Source organism: Convolutriloba macropyga, chromosome 7 (assembly GCF_964194025.1).
Source record: "Convolutriloba macropyga chromosome 7, txConMacr16.3, whole genome shotgun sequence".
Lineage (NCBI taxonomy): Eukaryota > Metazoa > Xenacoelomorpha > Acoela > Convolutidae > Convolutriloba > Convolutriloba macropyga.
Window position 1 is genome coordinate 25769481 of NC_134474.1, and position 27521 is coordinate 25797001.

A 27521-nucleotide genomic window follows, 5' to 3' on the forward strand; every position below is an offset into this window, starting at 1 on the left:
AGCACACAAAATTCAAGTATTTTTCAAAAAAAAACTGGTGTATGAACGAAAAGATAGCCTCCAAAGCAAATAACTCAGCGGAGTAAAAAATGATGCATTAGATTGATGAGATATGCCGATATTAAGAAAGGGAGCGAAGACGAACGACAAAATCAAACAAAAACAACAACAAACAATAATTACATCAAAAAATTTATGTCCGTTTTAAAAAACAAAACTTAATAACAAAGTCAAAATAGCGTCAGATAAAACTGAAAATATACAAAATAACCTCACCAGTAAAATGGTTATTCACCAGTTCATAATAAGGCTTGGTAACAATTAGACAAAAAAGAACAAAAACTTTAAAGCTAGAAAATTCGCTGAATTTTTTTTTAAAAAAACAATTTCAAAGTAATGAAAACCATTGGGAATCAACTAAAATATCCCATAGGTTTACAATTACCAATGCTTCTACAGAAGGGATTTAGGAACTTTTTGTTTTCATTTTTTTATGCAATTGCAAAAAGAACAACAAATAGACAACATACTAAAAATCAATTAAAACTGGCCAGAAAATGCTTTGGAAAAAAGCCATAATTTGGCCCCCAAAATATATTCGATTGCACCTTCGTCAAACACCGATAATGTATTATGTGGCTGCTATTAATAAAATTACTCAAGAATTAGACAAAAAAGAAATAAAAATGCAAAATTATGTAACACTTGTTTTTTTTTCAAAAAAAAATTTATCTTCAAAGACATAAAAGCCATTAGTTACAAAATGAAAAATTTGAATAGGTTCGTCCATTCTTCCAAAGGAAGTCGTGGAGATCTACAATTACCAAGAATTTGTCTTACGTCTACAAAAAGAACGTCAAATTTGATAAAAATCAAAAACTAATTTACTTTTTTTTTGTGAAAAACCCGTGTCGAAGCCAGTAAAGTCATAACGAATTCTTTAAAAACATTAGATTTTGTGACACCAATCTCTTTTGACACCCTCCCTTGACAAAAATAATGTCATCTTCAACCTTTAAATAACAACACCAGGTAACAAACACAATAAAAGAAACAAAGTTGCGAAGATGAATTTTTTTCATTTTGGAAAACGATTGTTTTTAAAGTCATGTCAATAAAGCCATTAACTATCTTCTATTATCAGAGTATCGGCTCATCTACGCTTCCAGGAAAAGCCAATCAAACTGGGTTATTGTACAAGAAATTAAGTACGACTAAAAAGACAAAGTAAAAACGACAGTTAAAGACAAAATTAAAAAATTCAATTAAATTCTTCGAGAAAGTATTGTCGAAGCGGTAAAGAATCACAATTTATATCTTCAACGATTTAAATATTATCATTTGTGCGTTATGTTGAACGCGAAAAATGTAATATTTTAACAGACAATAACGTGATAATTTGACAAAAGTAGAAAACCTGAAAAATGGGCAAATACCTAAAAATAAAAAAAATGTGAAATCTAGTAGCATCAATGACAGAACACCGTAACTTAAGGCAAAAACCCGAAATAAAGACTAACTTTGAATTCAGCAGGAAGAAGGAGCACTCTTTGATTGCTGACACTAAGCTACAAGCTGACCAAATTATGAGGAAAATGGAGGCAAAGTTCAATAAGCCATTTTTTATTTAAAAATCAAGTATTTTAAATGTCAAAACGACCATAACCTTTCAATCAATCAGATATATAAAAATCTTTGAGCTAATTGCCAAGCCAATAGGACCTTTCACTGGTGAGCTTTGATCTGAAATGTTCTGTTATTTAATTAATAAAAAAAAGGATCGAATTTTTTATAAAAAACCGACTGATGACAATCCGAATTATTTTTGGTATGTAACGTTTCAAGATTGGAACAGAACTAGTCCTGCGAATGCTGATCGTCCATTAGGAATATTCAATTTTTGGAATGTCATTGATATAGATATTTTGTTAGTTAAAAATTCAAAAATAAATGCTGCGTTTTTGATAATCAACGAATAAAGTTAGCAAAAAACGGCAAAGTTTTATTTACAGAGCACTCTCAACGATAGTTGAAGTGGAATTAGCCCCCTTTTCAGTCTACATAGATTGTGTTGGTGGTGTTTGGGTGTGCACTTCCTGCAAATTTAATCAGAGTGGACTAAAGAAACTTATTTCGTGCTGTTTTTGATGAAAAAGTCTGAATTATGTGAAATATTTAGCCGGAATTTGTGACAAAAATTCAATGAAAATAGCCGACAATATATTTTGTCTTTAAACATAAAATCAACAACATTTTTTCAAAAAATTTATTAAATTTCATCAAAATTGGCGAAACTTTAATCAAAAATTCCGAAAAAAAGTGAATGAAATCAACAGAATTCACTCTATTTACTCGAAAGTTTAAACCTCGATATCTCCCAGTGAAAAACGAAAATCAAAAAAATCTTTTTAATTCCATATTCTACGCTAGACAAGCTTTCTAATGATACCAGTCTCAACTCTCTACGATGAATATATCGATCGGCCAAAATTGACTGAACAAAAAAAACCCATTTGAGTGTATAGTTCCTCCCCCCTCAAGAAGGGTCGGAACAATAAGTAATACTGATAATCCTCAATATGCAAATTTAGACAAAATTAATCCAATAGTGCAGAAAACTTAACCTCTGAAGCCCTCCCTTGTTGGTATATTAGAGTCTGTGTTCCAATGAAACAGAATCGTACTATTACCGTTACAACATTCTTTGGAAACCCTTTCATTCACGATAATTTTGTACCTTTACTATAAGGTTGATTATGTACCCAATTACGTTAATTATATACGTTTACAATTATGTACCTTTACCAAGTTTTTTGCAATGATTAAAATCCACCTCAAATATATAGTTTCTGTTGCTAACATTGAGCCCTCCAAAATACGAACAGTTGACCATAAATTGAAAAACATTATGAGAATCAAGAATAACAAATCATGAGAAACATCAGTTGTTTTGAAGACAGAATTGCGGTTCCTAAACAGCTCCTAAGCTTGTTGAAAATGCAAATTCTACGCCCATACTTCGACTTAAACTATTAAAAGCTGGCCTTCTTCAACCATCAAGACCTCTTAGATGCCTGAATCATTAAATCAGCCTACTCCATTACCTCTCGCCCAAAACGCACATCACCTAAAGATCTGAATACTGACTGTGATGAAGAAGACAGAATTTATCTTTAAATTTCTGGCGTGAGTGCGGCTTTTTCAAACATTTTAAGCGTTTAATGATTCTCCCATGACTTTGTCAGTTGTAACCCGATTGCGTGGAGATTTATGTGGAATATTTCATACCAAATTAGTGACTCCGTGAATCAATCGATTGATTGGAAATTTTAGATGTTAGTGGGAATTTTCAAGCAGTTTTTTATTTAATTTGGCCAAATTTGTGTGCCTTAAAAATTTGTTAGGATTATTTAATAATTTCGATGTTTTGATAGCGCTTTAAAGTTCTTGGTAAAAATCTATTTACATTGTACATTTTTCTATGTTAACCATAAATTGAAAAAGTTGACCATAAATTGAACAAAAAAGTTTACCATAAATTGAAAGCAGTTATGGCAATCAATAGTAAATTGACCATAAATTGAAATATATTATGACAATCAATAATAACAAATCATGAGAAACATCAATTATTAAGTTCTGAAGACAGAATTGCGATTCCTAAACAGCTCCTAAACTTGTTGAAAATGCAAATTCTACACCCATAACTCAACTTAAACATTTAAAAGTTGGCCTTCATCAACCATCAAGACCTCTTAGATTCTCAATCATTAAATCGCTCTACTCCATTACCTCTCGCATAAAACGCACATCAACTAAAGATCTGAATACTGACTGCGATGAAGAAGACAGAATTTGTCTTTAATTTTCTGGCGTGAGTGCGGCTTTTTCAAACATTTTAACGGTTTAATGATTTTCCTATGACTTTGTCAGTTGTAACCCGATTGCGTGGAGGTTTTTGTGGAATATTTAATACAAAATTAGTGACTCCATGAATCAATTGATTGATAGGAAAATTTAGATGTTAGTGCGTATTAGCAAGCAGTTTTTTTTAATTTGGCCAAATTTGTGTGGCTTAAAAATTTCTTAGGATTATTTAGTAATTTTGATGTTGTTTTGATAGCGCTTTATTGTTTTTGATAATAATCTCTTTACATTGTGCATTTTTCTATGTTAACCATAAATTGAAAAAGTTGACTATAAATTGAAAAAACAGTTTTCCATATATTGAAAGCAATTATGACAAGCGATAATAAATTGACAATAAATTGAAAAACATTATGACAATCAATAACAACAAATCATGAAACATCATTTGTTAATTCATGAAGACAGAATGGCGATTCCGAAAGAGCTCCTAAACTTGTTGAAATTGCAAATTCTACACCCATGCTTCGACTTAATCATTTAACAACTGGTCTTCATCAACCATCAAGACCTCTTAGATTCCTCAATCATTAAATCGGCCTACTCCATTACCTCTCGCACAAAACGCTCATCACCTAAAGATCTGAATACTGACTGCGATGAAGAAGACAGAATTTATCTCTTTAGTCTTCTGGCGTGAGTGCGGCTTTTTCAAACATTTTAACCGTTTAATGATTTTCCTATGACTTTGTCAGTTGTAACCCGATTGCGTGGAGATTTTTGTGGAATATTTAATACAAAATTAGTGACTCCATGAATCAATCGATTGATAGGAAATTTTAGATGTTAGTTCGTATTATCAAGCAGTTTTTTTTAATTTGGCCAAATTTGTGTGGCTTGAAAATTTCTTAGGATTATTTAGTAATTTTGATGTTGTTTTGATAGCGCTTTATTGTTTTTGATAATAATCTCTTTACATTGTGCATTTTTCTATGTTAACCATAAATTGAAAAAGTTGACTATAAATTGAAAAAACAGGTTTCCATATTTTGAAAGCAGTTATGACAAGCGATAATAAATTGACATTAAATTGAAAAACATTATGACAATCAATAATAACAAATCATGAAACATCATTTGTTAATTCATGAAGACAGAATGGCGATTCCGAAAGAGCTCCTAAACTTGTTGAAAATGCAAATTCTACACCCATGCTTCGACTTAAACATTTAACAACTGGTCTTCATCAACCATCAAGACCTCTTAGATTCCTCAATCATTAAATCGGCCTACTCCATTACCTCTCGCACAAAACGCTCATCACCTAAAGATCTGAATACTGACTGCGATGAAGAAGACAGAATTTGTCTTTAAATTTCTGGCGTGAGTGCGGCTTTTTCAAACATTTTAACCGTTTAATGATTTTCCTATGACTTTGTCAGTTGTAACCCGATTGCGTGGAGATTTATGTGCAATATTTCATACCAAATTAGTGACTCCATGAATCAATCGATTGATTGGAAATTTAAGATGTTAGTGCGAATTTTCAAGCAGTTTTTTTTAAATTGGCCAAATTTGTGTGCCTTAAAAATTTTTTAGGATTATTTAATAATTTTGATGTTTTGATAGCGCTTTAAATCTCTTGGTAAAAATCTATTTACATTGTACATTTTTCTATGTTAACCATAAATTGAAAAAGTTGACCATAAATTGAACAAAAATGTTTACCTTAAATTGAAAGCAGTTATGGCAATCAATAGTAAATTGACCACAAATTGAAATATATTATGACAATCAATAATAACAAATCATGAGAAACATCAATTGTTAAGTTCTGAAGACAGAATTGCGATTCCTAAACAGCTCCTAAACTTGTTGAAAATGCAAATTCTACACCCATAACTCAACTTAAACATTTAAAAGCTGGCCTTCGTCAACCATCAAGACCTCTTAGATGCCTCAATCATTAAATCGGTCTACTCCATTACCTCTTGCCCAAAACGCACATCACCTAAAGATCTGAATACTGACTGTGATGAAGAAGACAGAGTTTATCTTTAAATTTCTGGCGTGAGTGCGGCTTTTTCAAAAATTTTAAGTGTTTAATGATTCTCCCATGACTTTGTCAGTTGTAACCCGATTGCGTGAAGATTTTTGTGGAATATTTAATACAAAATTAGTGACTCCATGAATCAATCGATTGATAGGAAATTTTAGATGTTAGTTCGTATTATCAAGCAGTTTTTTTTAATTTGGCCAAATTTGTGTGGCTTAAAAATTTCTTATGATTATTTAGTATTTTTTGATGTTGTTTTGATAGCGCTTTAATGTTTTTGATAATAATCTCTTTACATTGTGCATTTTTCTATGTTAACCATAAATTGAAAAAGTTGACTATAAATTGAAAAAACAGTTTTCCATATTTTGAAAGCAGTTATGACAAGCGATATTAAATTGACAATAAATTGAAAAACATTATGACAATCAATAATAACAAATCATGAAACATCATTTGTTTTTCATGAGGACAGAATGGCGATTCCGAAAGAGCTCCTAAACTTGTTGAAAATGCAAATTCTACACCCATGCTTCGACTTAATCATTTAACAACTGGTCTTCATCAACCATCAAGACCTCTTAGATTCCTCAATCATTAAATCGGCCTACTCCATTACCTCTCGCATAAAACGCACATCAACTAAAGATCTGAATACTGACTGCGATTAAGAAGACAGAATTTGTCTTTAAATTTCTGGCGTGAGTGCGGCTTTTTCAAACATTTTAAGCGTTTAATGATTCTCCCATGACTTTGTCAGTTGTAACCCGATTGCGTGAAGATTTTTGTGGAATATTTAATACCAAATTAGTGACTCCATGAATCAATCGATTGATAGGAAATTTAAGATGTTAGTGCGAATTTTCAAGCAGTTTTTTTTTAAATTGGCCAAGTTTGTGTGCCTTAAAAATTTTTTATGATTATTTAATAATTTTGATGTTTTGATAGCGCTTTAAATCTCTTGGTAAAAATCTATTTACATTGTACATTTTTCTATGTTAACCATAAATTGAAAAAGTTGACCATAAATTGAACAAAAATGTTTACCTTAAATTGAAAGCAGTTATGGCAATCAATAGTAAATTGACCACAAATTGAAATATATTATGACAATCAATAAAAACAAATCATGAGAAACATCAATTGTTAAGTTCTGAAGACAGAATTGCGATTCCTAAACAGCTCCTAAATTTGTTGAAAATGCAAATTCTACACCCATAACTCAACTTAAACATTTAAAAGCTGGCCTTCGTCAACCATCAAGACCTCTTAGATGCCTCAATCATTAAATCGGCCTACTCCATTACCTCTTGCCCAAAACGCACATCACCTAAAGATCTGAATACTGACTGTGATGAAGAAGACAGAGTTTATCTTTAAATTTCTGGCGTGAGTGCGGCTTTTTCAAACATTTTAACCGTTTAATGATTTTCCTATGACTTTGTCAGTTGTAACCCGAATGCGTGGAAATTTTTGTGGAATATTTAATACAAAATTAGTGACTCCATGAATCAATCGATTGATAGGAAATTTTAGATGTTAGTTCGTATTATCAAGCAGTTTTTTTTTTCAATTTGGCCAATTTTGTGTGGCTTAAAATTTCTTAGGATTACTTAGTAATTTTGATGTTGTTTTGATAGCGCTTTAATGTTTTTGATAATAATCTCTTTACATTGTACATTTTTCTATGTTAACCATAAATTGAAAAAGTTGACTATAAATTGAAAAAACAGTTTTCCATATTTTGAAAGCAGTTATGACAAGCGATATTAAATTGACAATAAATTGAAAAACATTATGACAATCAATAATAACAAATCATGAAACATCATTTGTTAATTCATGAAGACAGAATGGCGATTCCGAAAGAGCTCCTAAACTTGTTGAAAATGCAAATTCTACACCCATGCTTCGACTTAATCATTTAACAACTGGTCTTCATCAACCAGCAAGACCTCTTAGATTCCTCAATCATTAAATCGGCCTACTCCATTACCTCTCGCACAAAACGCACATCACCTAAAGATTCGAATACTGACTGCGATGAAGAAGACAGAATTTATCTCTTTAATCTTCTGGCGTGAGTGCGGCTTTTTCAAACGTTTTAAGTTTTTAATGATTTTCCCATAACTTTGTCAGTTGTAACCCGATTGCGTGGAGATTTATGTGGAATATTTCATACAAAATTAGTGACTCCATGAATCAATCGATTGATTGGAATTTTTAGATGATAGTGCGAATTTTTAAGCAGGTTTTTTGGATTTGGCTAAATTTATTTGCCTGAAAAAATTTCTTAGGGTTATTTTAATAATTTAATAGCGCTTTAAAGTTTTTGGTAATAATCTGTTTGCATTGTACATTTTTCTTTGTTAACTTTTTTGTCCTGTACGCGACCTAAGGCTCCAAAGGTTTTATTTATCTGAAGTAAAGCTTGATATACATGTTCTGTGATTACTCAAATGTAAAAATGTCGGTTCTGAGAAGTAAAAACTGAAAACAACTCTTAAACAAACGCCAAATGAAAATAATTCGGCCTTACCTCAGGCCACGTTCTGCAAATGTTGAAAAGAATTACCCATATAGTGAATAGATGCTCTACATAATAGTGAAATTCAGCGTGAAATGTTACTTAAACAAATTTACAGTACTGATATACTAAGACCCATGTTACATTTTATGGAACAATGGATTACAGTATTATTGGTACAAAGCAGTTTTTCGATGAAAGAAAAAAAAGTTTGAGACAAATGTTACAATTCTTGTTTATATCTTCCAGTTTTCTAAGTAAAGAAGTTAGCGGACCTGTTATGGTTTGCCTATTGTTTTTTTATTTTTGTTTACTTGGTTTTAATGAAAATTTAATTTTTTTCGCTATTATCGTTGTTTGAAGCTATTTTCTGTTTGACTTCGGGTTTTATCTTTCTCTACTTTCAGTGGTTTTCAGTGTTACTGTAGATACTAATTTTTTTTGGTAAATGCGACTTTGACTTCATAAGCCCTCTCTGGAGTTTTGTTCTGTTATTTTTTTAAGTAGAGTAAGCATTAAAGCTTCAAGTTAGTGGAGTGATAAAGAGAGCAAGAAAACTAGTTGAAATAGATTTTTCTAAGCGAGGGTAATTCTTCGTTCACTTGCAGTTTGTTTTCAAACTGTTTTTTTATTCTCACTCAAGTTTCCTCTCAAAAGATGGTTTTCCGGATGGTGCTCAACTATTCCGCGATAAGTTAGCTACTGGCCACGATTATTTTGAATCATCCATTTTCTCTCTGCAGTTGATTGAAACCAGGTTTTAAGGTACTTTGAAAGCAAATTTTACAACTGTTTTTCCAAAATTTGGACTGCTTTTTTGCGGCTTTAATATCGGTCAGTTTTGTCCCTTCGCAGATTTTTGAATTTTGACTTTTTTCAGAGGATTTTAATCTCGTAGCGGATCCGAGTAGTGTTAGGTGTGGTTGTTCTTGACAGACCATCAGATCAGGTTCTTTTTTCTGTCTGAAGCTGTATTTGAAGTTTTTGGTAATAATCTGTTTGCATTGTACATTTTTCTTTGTTAACTTTTTTGTCCGGTACGCGACCTAAGGCTCCAAAAGTTTTATTTATCTGAAGTAAAGCTTGATATACATATTCTGTGATTACTCAAATATAAAAACGTTGTCGGTTCTGAGAAGTAAAAACTGAAAACAACTCTTAAACAAACGCCAATTGAATATAATTCGGCCTTACCTCAGGCCACGTTCTGCAAATGTTGAAAAGAATTACCCATATAGTGATTTACCCAAACTATCAATCAATAAAAGAATTAAATGGCATCCTGTTTTTTTTTTCAATCGCTAAGTCATCTGAGTTCTCATTTTTTTAAAAAAATTTGCACAGGGAGAGTTTTTCGCTGGTTGGTGTCGGCGAGTTCCTTTCTTCCGGCTATGTTTTCTATGCAAAACTTTTGCTCTGACCATTTCATTCTGGAACATTGTATCGCTCGCTTGAACGACTTGAATAATCGGGTGACTTTTTCACTCTTGGCTTTTGCCGGCTCTAATATGCTCTCAGATTGAATTTTTATTAGTTGACTGTTTATTCATTTCTTTGCTCTAAATGTTAATATTTGGCTAAATTAAGCTCGAAGGAAACCATTCGAAGCCCAGGGAATATGTACAGGCTTCTACCGTTTCCCTGCTGAATTAATTGTTCTCAAATTAATTCAAGTGCAATTTGTCTTGTCTGTCATTATTCTTATATAAATTTCACAAATATAACCAAGGTTAAACGTTCACCTGTTAATTGATAATTCGAATCATTTAGTATCATTTGAGAAAATAGTGTTTAGTTTATGTTTAGAAGTAGTGTTCGTGGAGATCATTTTCAATTTAATATCAAATGAGCAAAGAAACATTAAAAGATACATATGCTTTAGTGCGTGCAAATTGATTGCTATCCTTTGTTTTTCAAATATATAGAAGCAACTTCTGCTGGCAGAAAAGTGCCCCTTGTTAATACTACAAAAGCAATGAAGTCCAACGCAGTCCAAATCATGACTACCACAAGTCAGCCGAAGCCCCAAGTAGCTCCCTTGAAAGCCGAAGAGAATCAACCCACGAGAAGTAACGCGGACGCTTCCTCGCAAAACAACATGCCGGTCAACTACTACAATCCAAGTGAGTAGAAACACTATGAGACGTTTGATTCTCGTCCAAGTCGAATTTCAACAGTCCTTGATAATTGAGATCTTTAACGATCTTTAACCAAATTCACTATTGGCTCTCCTTCCTTGTACTATAAGTGAAAGATCGTATCATTGGTCAGGTTGAAAATAATTTGAGAAAGACTAATTGAAGCGCTTAAAGCAGTTGCTATTTTTCATTCTCGAATTTCCGTTTCATGAATTATTATCCAATTGGATTTTCATGCTATCAATGCTTTAGCCTCTAAATGTACATCAAAAGCTGGTTGATTTTGTTCAACTATTCCGAATCATTTTCACAATTACATATAAATTGAACGTCGTAAACTGAGAGCTTGATAATAACCATTTTTTTAAAGCGGTAGGGGTTCAAAGATTTCAAAGCATATCTTTGTTTAGTAATAATAATTGTTTGATTAAAAATGTTGACAAAACAAACAGTTAATCCCCGATCAGATGACCAAATTAACAACTCAGATCTCTTTTTTCTGTACTTGAATGAAACCTAAACTATGATGAACCTCCCCTCTCATTGGGCTGAAAATTGACGAGTGGTGTAAAAGTGATTTATCAGAGTTTTCTAGTTATGGAGAAAAAGGTATTGTGACTAAAGAACTTCGTTTTTAATAGCCGCACAGCGATAGCTGGGGCTATTATTGGCCTTCTCTTGGTTTTTTTTTATTTCGTAGTCATGATTTTTGTTACGACCATATGACGTCACAGCCACTTTTTGTTCATTCGTTCATGCAATTTCAACTGAATTACATGCGTGACGTCATTTTTCGCTCTTAGTGGAGCGAGTTTTTTGCTCATTCGCGTGATTAAATTTTTGGTCACACTTGACTTACCTCACTCTCAAAAATGACTTCCTCACTTTGAAATTGACTTTTATTTACTTTAATTCAAAGAGATAAGGTCAAATGGGTGTGTGTCACTCTAAATGAAGGTTATTTGAGACCAGCTAATAGAGGCAGCAATAACTTATATAGATTTTTAATCAAAATATAACAGATCAGCCTTCAATAAAACGACAAATTTTTTTGATCTGTCTTTTTTACTGTTTTTTAGACGGCCGATCTACGAATCTATTGCGGCTATTTTCTGGCAATCTGCCAGCTATGTTTTAATTGCTCTCGATCAAAGCTTGAAGAAATTATTGTAAACCTGTGGCTTTTTTGTTGCAAATTTTTTGCTTGGCAGTTTTCTAGAACATTCTTTCGATATCCCGTCTCGAGTGACTTCTTCACGCTTGACTTTTCGAGTGATTTGAGTGGCGGGCATTCAGAAATTAACCTGTTGCTGAAATATAACTGATTAATAGAGCTGAGTGTACACAGCCCGTGTAGCGTAGTGGTTAATGTTCCGTAACTCTAAAATTCTATCTATTACTTGGAAATGGATAAACACTCGAAATCGATTTGTTTATAAACGTGCAATCCTTAAGATCCCATCATGACCAACTTTGCTGTCAACTAGAAACCCTTGAAACCAAACCAGCTGTAATAGCTGTATGCGAAACCTGGCTCACTGATAACGATCCCATAGATATGTATTTCATAACAGGGTATCAACCAATGATAGTAAAAAATAGAAATGACAAAAGAGGAGGAGGCGTTGGTTTTGTTGTACGAGATGATTGTAAGCTAATATCCAACTTCTTTTATGAAGGAAATCTGGAGCACCTACTTCTAACCATAGAAAGCGGAAAAAGCGAATAAATTTCTGTGTTCTATATAGGCCTCCCTCTGAAAAAATTCAAACTTTCCTTGAGAATTTTGAAAGTTTACCGTTCAATATAAACGCGATGAAAGAAGAAACTATTATTTGTGCTGACTTTAATATTGATATCTCTGATACATATCATCAACAGTACAAAAACTTGATCAATTCATTTAACTATGAAATGCAATACGCAGAATCCACAAGAGTAACTAAGTTCACGAGCAAATGTATTGATCATATTTTGTCGAAAGAAGTATCAACCTTCAAATGGATTTTCAGCGATCATTACGCTCTACTTTATGAATTTGATTTTTCAGTCTCTAGCTAGTCGTAATTTTAAATTTTTTGAGAATGAACAGAATTATTTGAACTTCTTCTTCATTCTCCAACATAGATTAAACAAGTTGAATGGTTATGATCTTAAAAGTTCTCGGTGTGAACTAAGTTCAATCATTCTACAACTTTTTGATGATAAATGTCCAATTACGAAGAATAAAATCTTCGAAAATAGTTGGATGACAAACAGGTTAAAGAATCTTATTAGCAAGAGAGATCGTGCTGAATACACTCATATCTCACCCAAATAGTTAAAATGAAGTCCGGTTCATGCAATTACGTAATTTTGTAACAAATGAAGTGCGAAATGCTCGCAAACAACACCATGATCAAAACTGATTTTATCAGGTAGTCCAGCACAAAAATTTAAATTGTTCAAGGATTTTCTAAGGCAAAGGAAAAAATCAGTAATAGACTTTGATGTGGAAGAATTTAATCGCTTTTTATCAACGTAGGGAAGAAAGTGAGTAACACAAATTTTCATAATGTAGACAGTGAGCCAGGTTTACCATGTCACGACAAAACTTTTTTCTTTTTCCCGTTGACACTAAGGAAATTTTCAACATAATAATTTCATTAGAAAACAAAAGCACAGCGGGTCATGATGGGATTAGTAACAAACTTTTAAAACTTGTAGCTTCAGTAGTTAGCTATCATGTGGCTAAACTGATAAATAGGAGCATTCAAGAGGGATTTTTTCCGGTTTGTCTTAAGGCAGCTAAGGTAATTCCTCTACATAAAAATGAAATTTTGAAAACCCTTCAAACTATCGACCAATTAGTCTTTTGTCATCCCTAAGCAAAGTGTTTGAAAAAGTCTTGAATACAAGGATGGTTGAATTCCTCAAAAAACATCAACTTTTCTCAAACGAACAATTCGGATTCCGGCCAAAACGCTCATGTGCAAACGCTATCGCATCAGTTACAGAACTGACGCGAAATGTTATTGAATCACAAAAAAATGGGTTTCGCTTGCTTCATTGACTTTTAAAAGGCATTTGACACAATTGATCGTTCACTTCTTATGTAAAATTTACAAAATTTAGTCTTTCGAAGAAAAATTAATACTCATTGCTTCATTCCTGTCAGATAGAAAACAATTTGTAGTCCACGGATCAAAAGAGTCGAAAACATTGGAAATTAATGTAGGTGTTCCACAAGGATCAATTTTGGGCCAGTTGCTGTTTCTTTTGTTTATCAATGATCTGCCTCAAATTGTTCAATATAATTCAAAAATAGCACTTTTTGCAGACAACACAACAATTTTAACATCAGGCAAAAATTTGGAAATTGAGGAATAGCTCAATATTGACTTGAAAAAGATTGAAAATTGGTGTTCAAGGAACAAACTTGTCATTAAAAGTAAGAAATGTAAAATTGTGGGTTTTGGCCGGAATGTAGAAAAATAAAAAATCTGCTATTAGGCGAAGTGCTTGAAGAAGTAGTTTCTTTCAAATATCTAGGAGTGTTCATAGATAAGCATCTCAATTTTGGTCTACACATTGAACATGTTGGAAAAACATTTGCAAAATTCAACGGAATGCTGTTCCGAGCAAGAAATTTCTCGAAAATTTTTCTTACAAATGTATTATAGTTATGCCAAACCAATGATATCGTATGGCATTTTAGCTTACGGTTCGGCAAAAAAAAACAAAACTCACTTCTATTTTTTGTCTACAAAAACGCATTTTAAAAACCAGCTTTTTCAAGAAGAGAAGAGACCATGTATGCTATCTTTTCAAGCGTTACAACGTGCTGTCAATTTTTAATTTATATTTTGACGCTCTTGTAAAAGAGATCCTATATCAGATTGCAAAAGTTTCTCCTCTGAGTTTTCTTGACGTTGACAGTAACAGGCCGAACACGCGGGCGTCCATTGAGTCACTCATCCCTTTGCCAAAAGTCAAAACACAGACTCAGAAGAAATCCCTGAGATTTTCAATATGTTCAACTACCTTGCTAAAGAAGGTCTATTACCCAAACAAGTAGCTAAAAAAAGAAATTTTTTCGAGTCGAACTAAACTTAGGTCATTATATTTGGATAATAAAGATGTTTTCGATATGTTTTATTAGGTGTTGCACGTTTTTTCTCTGGGCACCTCTTGTAGAGTCTTTTGATTCGTATGCTGTACAAAGTTTTAAATTGATTAAACTTGATATTCTGTATAAAATACTCTGTATCGTCTACCATCTGAATTTAAATCTGTTCAAAAAAATTTCTCTAGCCTATGCACCCTTCTAAATTGTTTGCCGACGTTAGTCGGATCATCTTTTAAACTTTTCGAGCTGTCTTTGCTGTGCCGCCTAATTAAGGCAAAATTAAGATTTTTTTAAGCGGGAAATTTCGTACCTTCCTTCTATCGGTTTTTCAATGCTTGTTCAATGCAATTACTTTGAAGGCTCAATACTTCGAGGCTCGAAGATTAAACGGGATTTTAGACTAATGAAGTATAAAGAATATTATTATGTAGGTTCAATCGTTGGTAAAGTTTTATTCATATGAAGTTTAATATACGCCAACTTTTTAGTAGAAAAGCACCTATGTTCTGGTAAGAATTTGGTCAGAACTTTTAGATTTGTTTTTAGCCAGCCATTCCGGTTCAATTTGAATTATATGATATTGTTGCAGGCGATTCTGGAACCTTCTTGGGAGATCACATGTACCTGATTCTATTGGCGACCCTTTCCTGTATCATCTTTTACATACTCCTGCTCAAGAAAAATCGAGTGAGTTATTAATAGACCGTTTTCAATTTTTATATTTAATTGTATAACGTTTCAAGTAGAACCATTTCTTCTGTTTAGCCCAAAAAGCAAGGTTATATTTTAACTTGATTACTCTGTTGTCTGTTAGATGTATCTGCTCTTGACGTGATGGTGTCCTATCATTACCTCATTGCTCATTTTCATCAGTTTCAGAGAAAAGAAAAAATGTATGCTCTTCTGACCATGTGTGGTTTGGAGAAGCACTTCCATTGCATTCTTGGTTGCTGCAAGACGCTAGAGTGTCATGAGTGTACATGGTTTTCTAAATTGATCGAAAGACAAGTTTTAGCAAACATTGGATTGTACATGGTGTTTTTAAAAGCCTATTTTGGATTGGTTACTCTGCTCTGGGTAAAGTTTACCTGATAACTGAATATCGGCGAAAAGCAGCGTGCTAAAATGAGAATTCTGCTAATATTGTTCTAGACGGGAACCGATAGCTAATTATCATCGCCCCTCATAGTTGCCTAATAAGCCGTTATCTCATCGTGGTTTTCTTTATCCGGAGAGTATTGGATTTTTTTAACTGATTTTTGTTCACAGGTGCTATTTGTTCAGAGGCTTTCTGCCCTGAAAGGGAAACTAAATTAAATGGCATCATGCTAAGCAAATTCAATTCTAATGCAAATACAGTCTAATACATTCAAAAACAAGCTATATACAAATAAGTTGCTCTGAGAAAAGAGGTTTTATTAATGCCAAATGTTTAATTATTTTGTTGAATAGTTTTTTTGAAAAAATGCGTATAGTTAACCGATTTTAGCTGTTTTTTTGCGCAGTTTACCTAGTTTTCGGGCTCGGAAAAAATAGATTCGAGAACCCAAATTTTTGGATTTTTTACAAGTGAAATTTTTGTACCATTGACGTACTATTGTGTTAATCTTTGACGCCAGAAGTCGATTTTTTTCCTTCCAGTTTTTATTACTTCGTAACACATTGATAATTTTTTGAAATTAAATTTTATGTGCTCTATGCTCTACTGCTTTATTTATTATTTCATTTTTAAAGCGATAGCTGAGGCTATTATTGGTCTTCTCTTGGTCTTTACAATTCAAAGAATTTGAATTGTATTGGGGCACTGTCTTTTTTAAGATCTGTTCACACATTTTCGTGATTTTTGAAGTGAAATTGGAGTAGTGATTTTGGTCACGCCGAAAGAGGATGTGGCGCGAAAATGAGATTGGTTTTGCGGCGTGAAATTTTTTTGCTCTAATTTTAAAGTAGGGTGAGAATATGGTCTTGAACAAAAAATCGCTTTATCGCTAGTGGTTTTTTTGTTCATATGCGGCAATTTCACTTTGATTTTTACTGTTTTTTCGATTTTTTAGATCGGTTTTCTAAATGGTTGTCCCAATTTGAACCAAATATTCATTTCTCGCTAGTGGTTTTTTGTTCAGATGCGGCATTTTGAAATTGGTTTTCTATTTTTTTTTAATTTTTCAAATCTAATTACTTCGGATTTGATTCTGAATTACTCCAAGATTTGAAATAATTCACAATCACTCTTTGTGGAGCGAGTTTTTTGTTCATTTGCGTGATTAAGTTTTTGCGTGGCTTACCTCACTCTCAAAAATAACTTCATTCTGAAATTAACTTTTCTTTACTTTAATCCGAAGAGATAAGGTCAAGTGAGTGTATATCACTCTAATTGAAGGTTATTTAAGAGCACTATTAGAAACAGCAATAAGTTATACAGATTCTTAATCAAAATTTAACATCTCAGCCCTTAATGAAAAGAATAAATTTCAATTTTTGTCGGTCTATCTTTTACTTATTTGAGACTGCAGAACTACGAAGTTATTGCGGCTATTTTCTGGCAATGGGCCAGATATATTTTGATTTGCGATTATTTTTTTCGCTGGAGAGGTTGAAATATAAAATTTTGTTATTATTTATAATAGGAACAGTTAAATGGTCTAAGCATATGATTTATATGAGCGTTAATACCCAAATTTATTGAACTATACAATTGTCAAGTCATTTGCTCATAATTTTGGAACATTTTGGTTCCAACCCCAATTTTGTGGGTATATTTTTATGCCAGGAGATCTTTAAGATACCCGTGGACAATTACTCTTTTGCGTAAAGAATTGAAATCGTTATCATTGAAAAGCTCTTAAAAACTAGATCGAATTATGGTAGTAGAAATTTCAAAGTTTGCGGAAGAAAACAATGTTTGAATTTTTTTATTTTTCACGCAAATAAAATAATTTTAAAACATCAATGATATTCAAAACAAAAAATTGTTTTTGTTCATACTACTGTTTTGAAGAGAAAGAAATTTAGGTGCAAAAAATTTCACTGCAAGCGAGCGCAGTTTTCTGTTCACGTACAGCTTTGCAGAAAGATTTTCTTTGGTTTTTAACTTTACAAAATGTTTTTTTTTGCTTTGAAAGCTTTAGTATACTCTTTTAATGAAGCTCCTTTTATATGTACTAAGAGCTCTATGTACCCTATATATGTACATATAACTCTTTTTATGTTTACTTAGTTGTAATAACTGAGTTATAATTCATTTTCAATAGCCGCCTCGTCTTATCAGACGGCTATTATAGCGTTCCTAATTTTTTTTATTACGTACTAAATTTTTTTTGCTTTACCTTAGTTCACAGCTTTTTAATAGCCGCACAGCGATAGCTGGGGCTATTATTGGCCTTATCTTGGTTTTTTTATTTCGTCGTCGAGATTTTTGTTACGACCATATGACGTCACAGCCACTTCAAATCTGCCTTTTGTTCATGTAATTTCAACTGAATTGCGTGCGTGACGTGGATTTTTTGACTCTTAGTGGAGCGTGTTTTTTTTCATTGTGTGATGAAATTTTTGGTCGCACGTGACGTACCTCACTCTCAAAAATGACTTCCTGACTCGAAAATTGACTTTTCTTGGCTTTAATTCAAAGAGATAAGGTCAAGTGAGTGTGTGCCACTCTAATTAAAGGTTCTTTGAGAGCTGCTATTAGAAGCACCAATAAGTTTGAGAGGTTCTTAATCAAAATGTAACATCTGAGCATTTAATAAAAGGAATTTTTTTGGTCTGTTTTATACTATACTGCAGATCTACTAAGCTATTGAGGCTATTTTCTGTCAATCTGCCAGCTATGTTTGATTATTTTGCGTGAAATCTTTTCGACTTCTCTAGGTTAGTATCACTCTTCTCTCATTCTGCTAAAAGTGTTTTAAGTCATCAGTTGCTCAGGAAAGAAATTCAAAATCAACAGAGTCAGTATCAGAAAACGAAATCAGAAATAGAAACGGGTTAAATCCATAAAGCCCAATTTTAGATGCCCGCTACTCTAACTTTGTTCTTGGTTACCAAATGCTTACCGGTATTGATACTAGCCCCTTTGTCGTCTCACTGCGAAACATGAGTATGTTCAGTGCTAAAATGACATCAAAACAGTTCGCGCTTCAAAATTGTTTGCGTACAAATTTTTTTTTTGCATTAGTTTTTCCTTCTTTCAATCCGAATCTTTGCTATGGAATCAATGACCGTTATTTTCCGGCAATTTATTTCTATTTCAAACCTTTCTATTTTGGTAAAGTAAGATGGGTTTCTTGTTTTGTTGATTAGTCGTAGTAAATAGTAGTTATTTCAGGGGCTAATGTTGTGCGAAGACAATTCGAGTCGTTTCTGGAATTCTTCCGGCTATGTTTTGTATTGGCTAAGTTTCACTGAAACAATTGAACGTCAATGGCGCTCGTATAATTGAAGATTTTGGTCAAACTGTTGAACAAAATTTAAGTTGAAATTTAGTAGTTTCGAGTAGTTTTAGAGAGAGACTGAGCGAGAGAGAGAGAGAGAGAGAGAGAGAGAGAGAGAGAGAGAGAGAAGCAGAGAGCGAGAGAGAAGCAGAGAACGAGAGAAAGAACAAAGAAATGAGTTATCGCTAAGCGATTCGAATTTTTTCTTAAGCGAGCATAAATTATTCGCTAAGCGAGTAGAATTTTTCGGGCTGTTGATGTTTTCTGGGTTCAACGAAAAATTACAGTGCATTTAGTTATGTTTTGATTAATTTCTATCAAAAGTAAAATGTGTTTGTCATAGAACAATTAATGCTTTAATCAATTTTCGACCTTTTTATTGATTATTTGCAATGCGTTTTTGGATTTTTCGTTCTTATCATATTTTTGGTGATCTAGGAGTATGCTTACTAGAAGGAAACAATCGCTTGATTTTTTGTCATTATGATATGGATTTTTTATGTTGCCCTATTACTTATTATTGTTTAATGTTCATTATTTTTTCTGGGTGACCGTTGTGCAAACAAAATAAGTATTTGAAGAGATTTCACGAACAATTGTTGCGATTTCACGAACAAGATTTCACTCCTAAATTTCAGTGAATTGTTCAAACTTTTCTGGCCTTTTTTGGTCTCCGGAGTCTTGAAAAAATGCTGTTATCCTGCTGCTCTGTCAATTTGCTGTTCATGCTTCCTAGTTCTTCATTATTATATACGGTTCTGACAACCATTTAGCAAGCCAGCAATGTATTCAAGTTCTCACTTTTTCATTGACGCCAAAAATTCCAAAATTGTATTAATTTAAAAAAAATGCGGTTACTGTACAAATTCTGACATTTTATTGCAATTAAGCATCATTAAGGGCTCAATGCAAGGTACTCTAAATCGTTTGTTGTTTCGTCTCCTTTTTTCTTGCAAATTTTACCTCGTAAATTTTTCTAAGGCCATTATTTTGACAAGATTTTTTTGTAATTTGTTTTTGATTTAACATAGCGTTTCCTTCGTTAGCATGTTTTTTCTCAAGTGTGATATTTTAAAACAAGACCAGCTCTTCGCGTAGTTTGTATTAAGGTTTGAAAGTTCTTTCAATTCAGTTTCAGGAGCTTTCCAGTTATGTTTTAATAAAAATTGGTCTATACTTCTAATAATATCCACCATCATCGACTCAAACCGCTATTTTTCATGTGCGCTCATTTTCATTTCTTTTTACGCATCTTTGCTATACTCAAGGCGAAATTTTCCAGCTGGTTTTCATTTTCGTTGTTCAGTTTTTTAGATGAATAAATTTCAATGAGATGAGATGGAATGGGAAAAAAACTTGTACAAAAGTTGCTGTTTCAAGTTAAGGTTTCATTTAAAGGGAATGATCAGTAAGCAAACTGGTTGGAGCATTAGTTTTTGATCGTATGATGTATGCAAGCTTTTGAATTAGTTGTCGTTGACATTCGCGTGATTTTCCTCAGTCTCAAAATGGCTTTTGAGACAATTACCCTTAATAACAACTGCATTTATTGGAGCTTTTTATATCTATTTTATATAATTCACATTAATGGGAATTAGTTTGAGGCTCGGTTTTAGAAACGGCTTTTTAATTTCAATAAATTACACATCTTGTCGTTTTTATAAACAGTGGTTTTTTGTATGAAAGCTTTTGACAACATTTAACTAGCCAGCATTGTTTTTAAGTTTTCACTTGTTCATTGAGTTGTCATTGACAAAATACCAAAATTGTATTGATTTGAATTATATTATATTTTACGTTGCATGGGTTTGTTTCTCCTTTAGGCAACAGAGTACTTTTTTCATCCTGAAGTTCTTTTGTCATTAAAGTTATTGTTGTATGCTCTTGTTTTGAAGAAGTGAACAAACAAATTCGCTAAGAATAGAAATTGCTGTTTATGTACATAATCCGACATTTTTTTAGTTGCAATGAATCATCTTTAAGGGATCGGTGCAAGGTTCACTAAATCGTTTTGTTTTGATGTTCGGTCTCCTGTTCTTGCTAAATTTAACTCGAGACTTTTCTGCCCTTTTATGACAAGGTTTTTTGTAATTTGTTTGTTCTTTAAGATAAGCGTTTCCTTCGTTAGCAGTGTGATATTTTAAAAGAAGGCCTGTGTTTTAATGATCAGATTATTATATGAAAGTTTCTTAATTGCCCTGGAACGAAGTTTGTCAACCTTTTGATCTTTTTTATGCAGTGGTTCAAACTCATAAAACATTTCTAAGCGGCAACCTCTCTAAATTAAAGTGCACCCGCCTATCGTTTGAGAGCAATTCATCCGACGTTAGTCGGTTTATTTTTCCTATATGCATTGTTTTTCTCATTGATTTTTTGAAACTATATGTCTACAAAGCCACCGCAGCTATTTTATGGCAATCTCCAAGCTTTATTTTGAAAATTTGCCCTTTTTATTTTTGGTCTATACTAATTGACCCGATCGTCTGGCTTGGAACATTTATTGTGCTTCGCACAGCAAAACGCGATTCGCCTTTTAAAACTTTGTAATCGCAAAGGTTTTTTTGCCGTGCACATTCCCCGCGCCAACGCTTTAGTTCCAACTCAGTCAAATTAAAGCTGATTCATTCATTATGTATTGTTAATATCCGAGTCAGCTATTCTTCTGTATATTTTCCGTTTAGTTTGTCAATCAAATTTTTAAAACTTTTTGAGGCCAATTGTGTTCTACGCTCATAGTGCCGCACTCGCCTATAAAGAAAGTTGTCTCCAAAGCGATATAAAATGAATGCTCTCAAAATTGTAGAACAAGATCGAGAGTCCAAAAGGAGTTAAATTCTGCTTTGGAGAAAAGTCATCTGGGTTTAAACTTATTAATTGCTCTCAAGCAAAGTTTGTAGCAATTATATTAGTCCTGTCGGTCTTTTCGCTTGACCGAGTTTTGTTTGGCCCATTTGACTTTTCGTCCTCAAAAACGGGATAAACAGGTAGCACCCAGCGGGCATTAAGCGCTCTTAGAGTCTTTCAGCTCAAACTGTTTAATACTTATGGTGTGAAGGGCGGTTCTTAGGTTGAAGACCCCCCCCCCCGTGGCTAGCTAGTAACAAAGCCAACCGCTCGCCGGTCGTTTGAGAGCAATTCGCCCGACGTTAGTCGGCATTGTTTGTTAATTGCGAGTTCTAATGATAATTGGTATTATTACTAATTCCTGTTCCTGTAATTAGGAAACAAGATATAGGCCATTAGCAAACTCTTCGAGATTCAGCATGAACAAAAGTTGCTCGTATTTTTTGAGTTCCTCGTTTTTGTTCAAAAAGCGCCGACGTCAAGTGCATCTTCGTTTTTTTTCTGACCTTCTTTCAGGTCAAGACTATCTTTGATGGCGATTTCTTCCTATGTTCAGGCTTCACCTAGTTTTTTTTTCAAACAATTTAATTCCGAGCTATCTTTTTGACCTTAATTTTTGGGTTCTGCCTTAAAGGAAAATTCTATCTCAACTAAGCCACAAATTGTTGTTGAGTTCTGTAGAGATTTTTTAAAATCTCAGAGATAATTGAAGGTATTTGCGCTGCATATATTCTCCGTTATACTCATTGGTATATTTTGCATGTCAAACTTTGTCGCAATCTACTGGACTTTGGCGCAAGGTTTTTAATAGCTGAGAAAACGATAACTGAACGAGCTGTTATGGTCCTCATGTCATGGTTTTCTATTTTTGTGCTACGGCCAGTGACATCACCTGAGATGTTTTTTTTGGCTACATATTACTTTTGTGACTCTAAAAATTACTTCATAACTCTAAGACTTTTACTAACTTTAATTGCTGGATATCTCAAACTTAATTTTATTAATTTTTTGACAGCACTTCTGGCAATTTTCCGGAAATGTTTGCTGTATGTGAGATATGAGAATCAAATATTTCTGTAGTCGCTTTAAATATTTAATTGGTCAAATCAGATTTTTTCGGTTTAATTTGGATCTGATATTTCGTATTTCTTCCTTTTTCTAACCAGTTTTTTTCTCTATATTATTAGCTCGATTGATTGATTTGACCGAGTGAAAAGAAAGGCAATTAATTGGAAAAAGAAGATTGAAACATATGTGAAAAGCGTTTGTTGCAAGTTTGGATGACCCCCTCCCTTTACACTTGTCCCTTTACACTAGATCTTACACTTGTCTTACTGGGGCTAGCCTCGAAAGCTCAAGGTGACTAGAGATAAAGTGAACCCTTTGCTTGTTCGAGTACAATTTATACGACGGTAGTCATTCAAGTTCTATCACGCGTAATAGTTGCATATCTTATAAAACTTATCACTTTAAAAACTTTTTATGCAAGGATATTACAGATTTGGGTTTTAATTCTTGCTAATATCGTAAACTTAAGTTAGTTTAAGTATGGTTGTAAGGCAATCCTTTTCGTGGGTGGTTTTGAACTTTTTTTGACAAACTGATTTTAACTCTTCGTATGCTAAACTATTTTTCAATTATAATATTTATTTTTAGCTGTTGGCTGTTTTGTTTGCAAAAAGTCAACAGTGTGTCACGTTTATCATTTTTCTATTTGTTAGAAAAACTTAGAACTACATATTTTTTGTTGCAGCAGCAGCAGCTTGTTGACTAAGCTCATCTGCGTATGCGCGATCTGCTTTTATCATCTGAGGTTCTCTGCTTTTTCCTTTCCCAGTTATTTATTGATGTCCCATTTTTCTGGCCTTAAATGTCATATTTTTAATTCAAAATCTTTAGCAGTCGGAATCACTTTATTGCCCCAATTAGCGGCAGCTGAATGTTTCCAAATTTCATATCACGCTGAAATTAATTTTATGCAATTTGAAATTATAGAGCAACGCAGAGCACCCGGTAGTCCTTCAAAGTTAGTCATTCATTGTATGGCGGTAGTCATTCAGTTCTATCACACGTAATAGTTGCATATTTTATAACTTTTATGACTTTTTAGACATTTTAGACTTTTTATGCAGGGATATTGCAGATTTCGGTTTTAATTTCGCTAATATTCGAAACTCAAAATCTAAGTATGGTGTTAAGGTTATCCGTTTCGTGGGTGGTTTCGAACTTTTTCTGAAAAATTGTTTTTTAACTCTCCGTGTTCTAAACTATTTTTCAATTATAATTTTTTAGATTTTGGTGGTTTTGTTTGCAAAAAGTCAACAGTGTCACGTTTATCATTTTTCTATTTATTAGAAAAACTTTGAACTACATGTTTTTATAGCAGCAGCAGCTTTTTGTTTAAGCTCATCATCTGCGTTTGCCGCCATCTGCGTTTATCATCTCTGGGGTTCTCTCAGCCTTTTCTCCTTTTTGTTCCACTTTCCAGCTTTAATTTTCTGAATTTTTGTTCAGAATTGTTAGCACTTAGACTCAATTTAGGGCCCCAATTAGCGGCAGCTAAGTTTTCCCAAATATCATTTCCTGCTGCAACTATTGTTATGCATTTTGAAATTATAGAGCAATGCAGAACACCCTAGAATAATGGTTATAATCAGGAATTCGTAATGTCTGAGACCAATAAATTTGTCGTCATTTTCTTACTCGAACAGATTGGTTCTTAGGAAATTGTTGGTATATTAATTGCTCTCGGACGAATTTTGAAGCAATTATCGTAAATGTGTTTCCTTTTATGGACTGTTTCTTTCGATTTCACTTCTTGAGTGACTTTCACGGTTGATTTCTTGATTTTTGATTGACCTAATTTACTCATTTTTAGAAAGGCAACAGTGATTGTAAGATACGCAATCACAAGGGCCTGATAGCGCAGAGGATAATGCTTGAGAATTTGACGCAGTAGGTTGGGAGTTCGAAGACCTCTTTAGTCGGAATTTTTTGCACCCATAAGATGTTTTCTTAGCTAGAGCGCACTCGGAATTGTGTTGATCAGCCTGTCGTCCGAGAGCTATTTGTCACGCCTTATTCGGTTTAACAACCGCCGTCAGCCTCTCGGCTATTTTTAGGCGCCCTCTCTTCGTTTTACCTGTTGATCGCGTTTTTCGTTTTACATAAGTCACGATTTTCATGCTTGACTTCTGACTTAGCTCACTCACTGTTTCAACCCAATGGATTTTGAATTCTTTCAGGCAGTGAATTACGCAATGTGGTATTGTTATTAGGTCATAGTGCAGTAGGTTATTAAAGTTCATTAAAATGATTGTTAGCTGGCGTTAGTATTATTCTCAATGGCCTTCAGTTTAGAAGCTGAATTTAATTTTAGAAGCAAATCGAATATACAGAATTTGCACATCAAGAACGCTTAGAAAAATTCCGCCAATATCTTTTTTTCCTTTATGTTTCAGTCCCAATGTGCGTCAACGGCGCCTATTTTCCGACAATCTGCCGGCTATGTTTGTTTATGAAACAAGTCAATTTTGAGTGATTAATCGAAGCGACTTGTAACTAGTTTGCAATTTTTTTTCTGGTTGTTTTGTTGGTGTCGGATTTCCCGCGTCAAATCTCAGACAATTCTGGGGAGCTTTTTTGTGCCCTATTTTCGAAGATTATTGAAGTTGTACAATTTCTAAGCATTTTTTTCTACTGCTGCATTTGATATGGGTGATAGTATAGCGGCTTAAATAGCTTTTTAGTTTTCCCCAACCCTGTTGTTTGAACTTCATTGTTCATTGAAAAAAATTATATGCCAAAAAACTATTTTTGTTGAATCCTTTTTTTGACTTTGTTTCTTCTGTGGAGATTCCTTTTTTTGAGAATCTCTTGGGAGCAATTTTCCGGTTTTTATGCTTTGAAAAATGCGTATTTTTAATATTGGTTTGGTTGTGAGTGCAAAACTCATTTAATATTGGTTTGATTGCACAGTCTTCATTTTTCTCATTACAGGCTGGCGGTTAATATTTAAATAATAATATATTTGTTAGGTAATCGCGTTCATGCTCGAGGGCAGGCGACCGCAACCAAAGAAGTACACGAGGGTATCTCTGTCGGGATATGAGAACACAATAGGAGGGAGCAGACAATCATCGGAACATTCGCCACAACTTTTCAAAACTACATTTGACAGTGATGATGAAGTGAACAATGCACCCTCCGATTTTGTACCAATGCTTAAAGATTATTAAATGATTTTTCAATTGTTGTTGAATAGTGCCATATATTGAAGAAACGTCTCCTGAGCAGTAGTGCAATGAGGTGAAAACCTACATCTAAGTTTACGAACACGGGGATCTTCAGCGTAAATTGATGGAGCATTGTATTGTGTTACGCACAAACTGGTGCAAATGTCTTCATGTTCATGTAGGTTGCAGTGTGCTGGAGACGTTTCGTGAAAGATGTGAGTTTAATTGCACCGTTATCATATAAAAAATGTTGCTTAATTATTATCAGTGTTACTAAATGGTTCGGTATCTATCTGGTTAAGTATTGTGATGTGAAATGGCTCCAGATTTGCGTTAAAATTGAAATAATCTTGAGTTTTTATTATTTGGCGAGTTAAATTTGGTGAGTTGCTTATTAAATAGTTTAGTATTCATAGAAATAAACTAAATCTGGCCTTTTGATGCAATGATTTTTAGTTGATAATGAAGCATAGCTCTTTCCCATGCGCTGATTGTTTTCGATGTTGATAATCGCACTTAACTTTTAGCAGTTGCCTTAGTGCAATGTTCTAGTTCATTCGAAATATCCTTTCTTAATGTAGATTAATTTTCTTATCAGCCCGCTGTTTCATTTTGATGTTAAGTATATGTGGCGATTTCGAGCAAAAATAGTTTTCTTGAACGTCTTTTAGGAAAAACTATTCAGTTTACAATAAATAATTTATGTTGATATATGTGAGATACATATTGTAATAATTCAAAATTTTAAATAGTTCGTAGGAGTAGCTGTTAACTCATCTCAGCATTCGATCAATTGTTTGACTGATGTCGTTCAAACTTTGCGAAGTTAGTTTGTGTTCAGCATTTTTAAGGTTTGCTAGTCCTGTGTGTGGTTGAGCGATAACCGGCGCTGATCCGTTAATTTGCATCGTTGAGATGTTCTGGAATTTGTCTGGATGTGCTGTTGAGAGCACCACGAGAGGTCTATCATGAACCTGTCAAAAGAATTTATGTTTCAGAAGTTAAAACTTTGAATGAAGTTGAGCGTAAGCAGTGATATGAAATCATGAATGAGTCCTGGACATTCATTCAAAATTTGAGGTTTTCTGGTTGTGATTCCTGGTAAAATTTTAAATTTAAAACCCTAAAACGGCGGTTGAGAAATTTTTCTAGCCAGAAGTATAAAATTCAGCGGTTGAAATTCTCATCGTTGGAAAAAATGTGAGTATTGGGTCTCGGGGACACAATACTCAATTCCAAAATCCGCAACTGGCTATTAATTGCTCTCAAACTCAGTTTGATGCATTTATTGTAAATGTGTGTATCTAATTTTTAAT

General features: G+C 33.4%; 2 protein-coding genes across 3 annotated transcripts in view; one reads left to right on the forward strand and one right to left on the reverse strand.

Annotated features, from left to right (window-relative positions):
* The window catches only part of LOC142342723 (uncharacterized), a 467707-nt gene extending 440841 nt beyond the window's left edge, over positions 1 to 26866 (forward strand). Inside the window, exons 4-7 of one of the 2 annotated variants that reach the window (XM_075394244.1) lie at positions 10376 to 10573; positions 15286 to 15383; positions 15462 to 15474; positions 26008 to 26866. In XM_075394244.1, the coding sequence (XP_075250359.1) occupies positions 10376 to 10573; positions 15286 to 15383; positions 15462 to 15474; positions 26008 to 26081 (383 nt within the window). In that variant the 3' untranslated portion in view covers positions 26082 to 26866. The remainder of the gene's footprint in view (positions 1 to 10375; positions 10574 to 15285; positions 15384 to 15461; positions 15475 to 26007) is intronic. The other variant, XM_075394242.1, reaches the window with a different exon arrangement.
* A 19-nt stretch (positions 26867 to 26885) lies between these two features.
* Positions 26886 to 27521, reverse strand: part of LOC142342722 (threonine synthase-like 1) — a 38862-nt gene continuing 38226 nt past the window's right edge. The window contains exon 8 of the mRNA XM_075394241.1: positions 26886 to 27179. Within this exon, the coding sequence (XP_075250356.1) occupies positions 26979 to 27179 (201 nt within the window). The 3' untranslated portion in view covers positions 26886 to 26978. The remainder of the gene's footprint in view (positions 27180 to 27521) is intronic.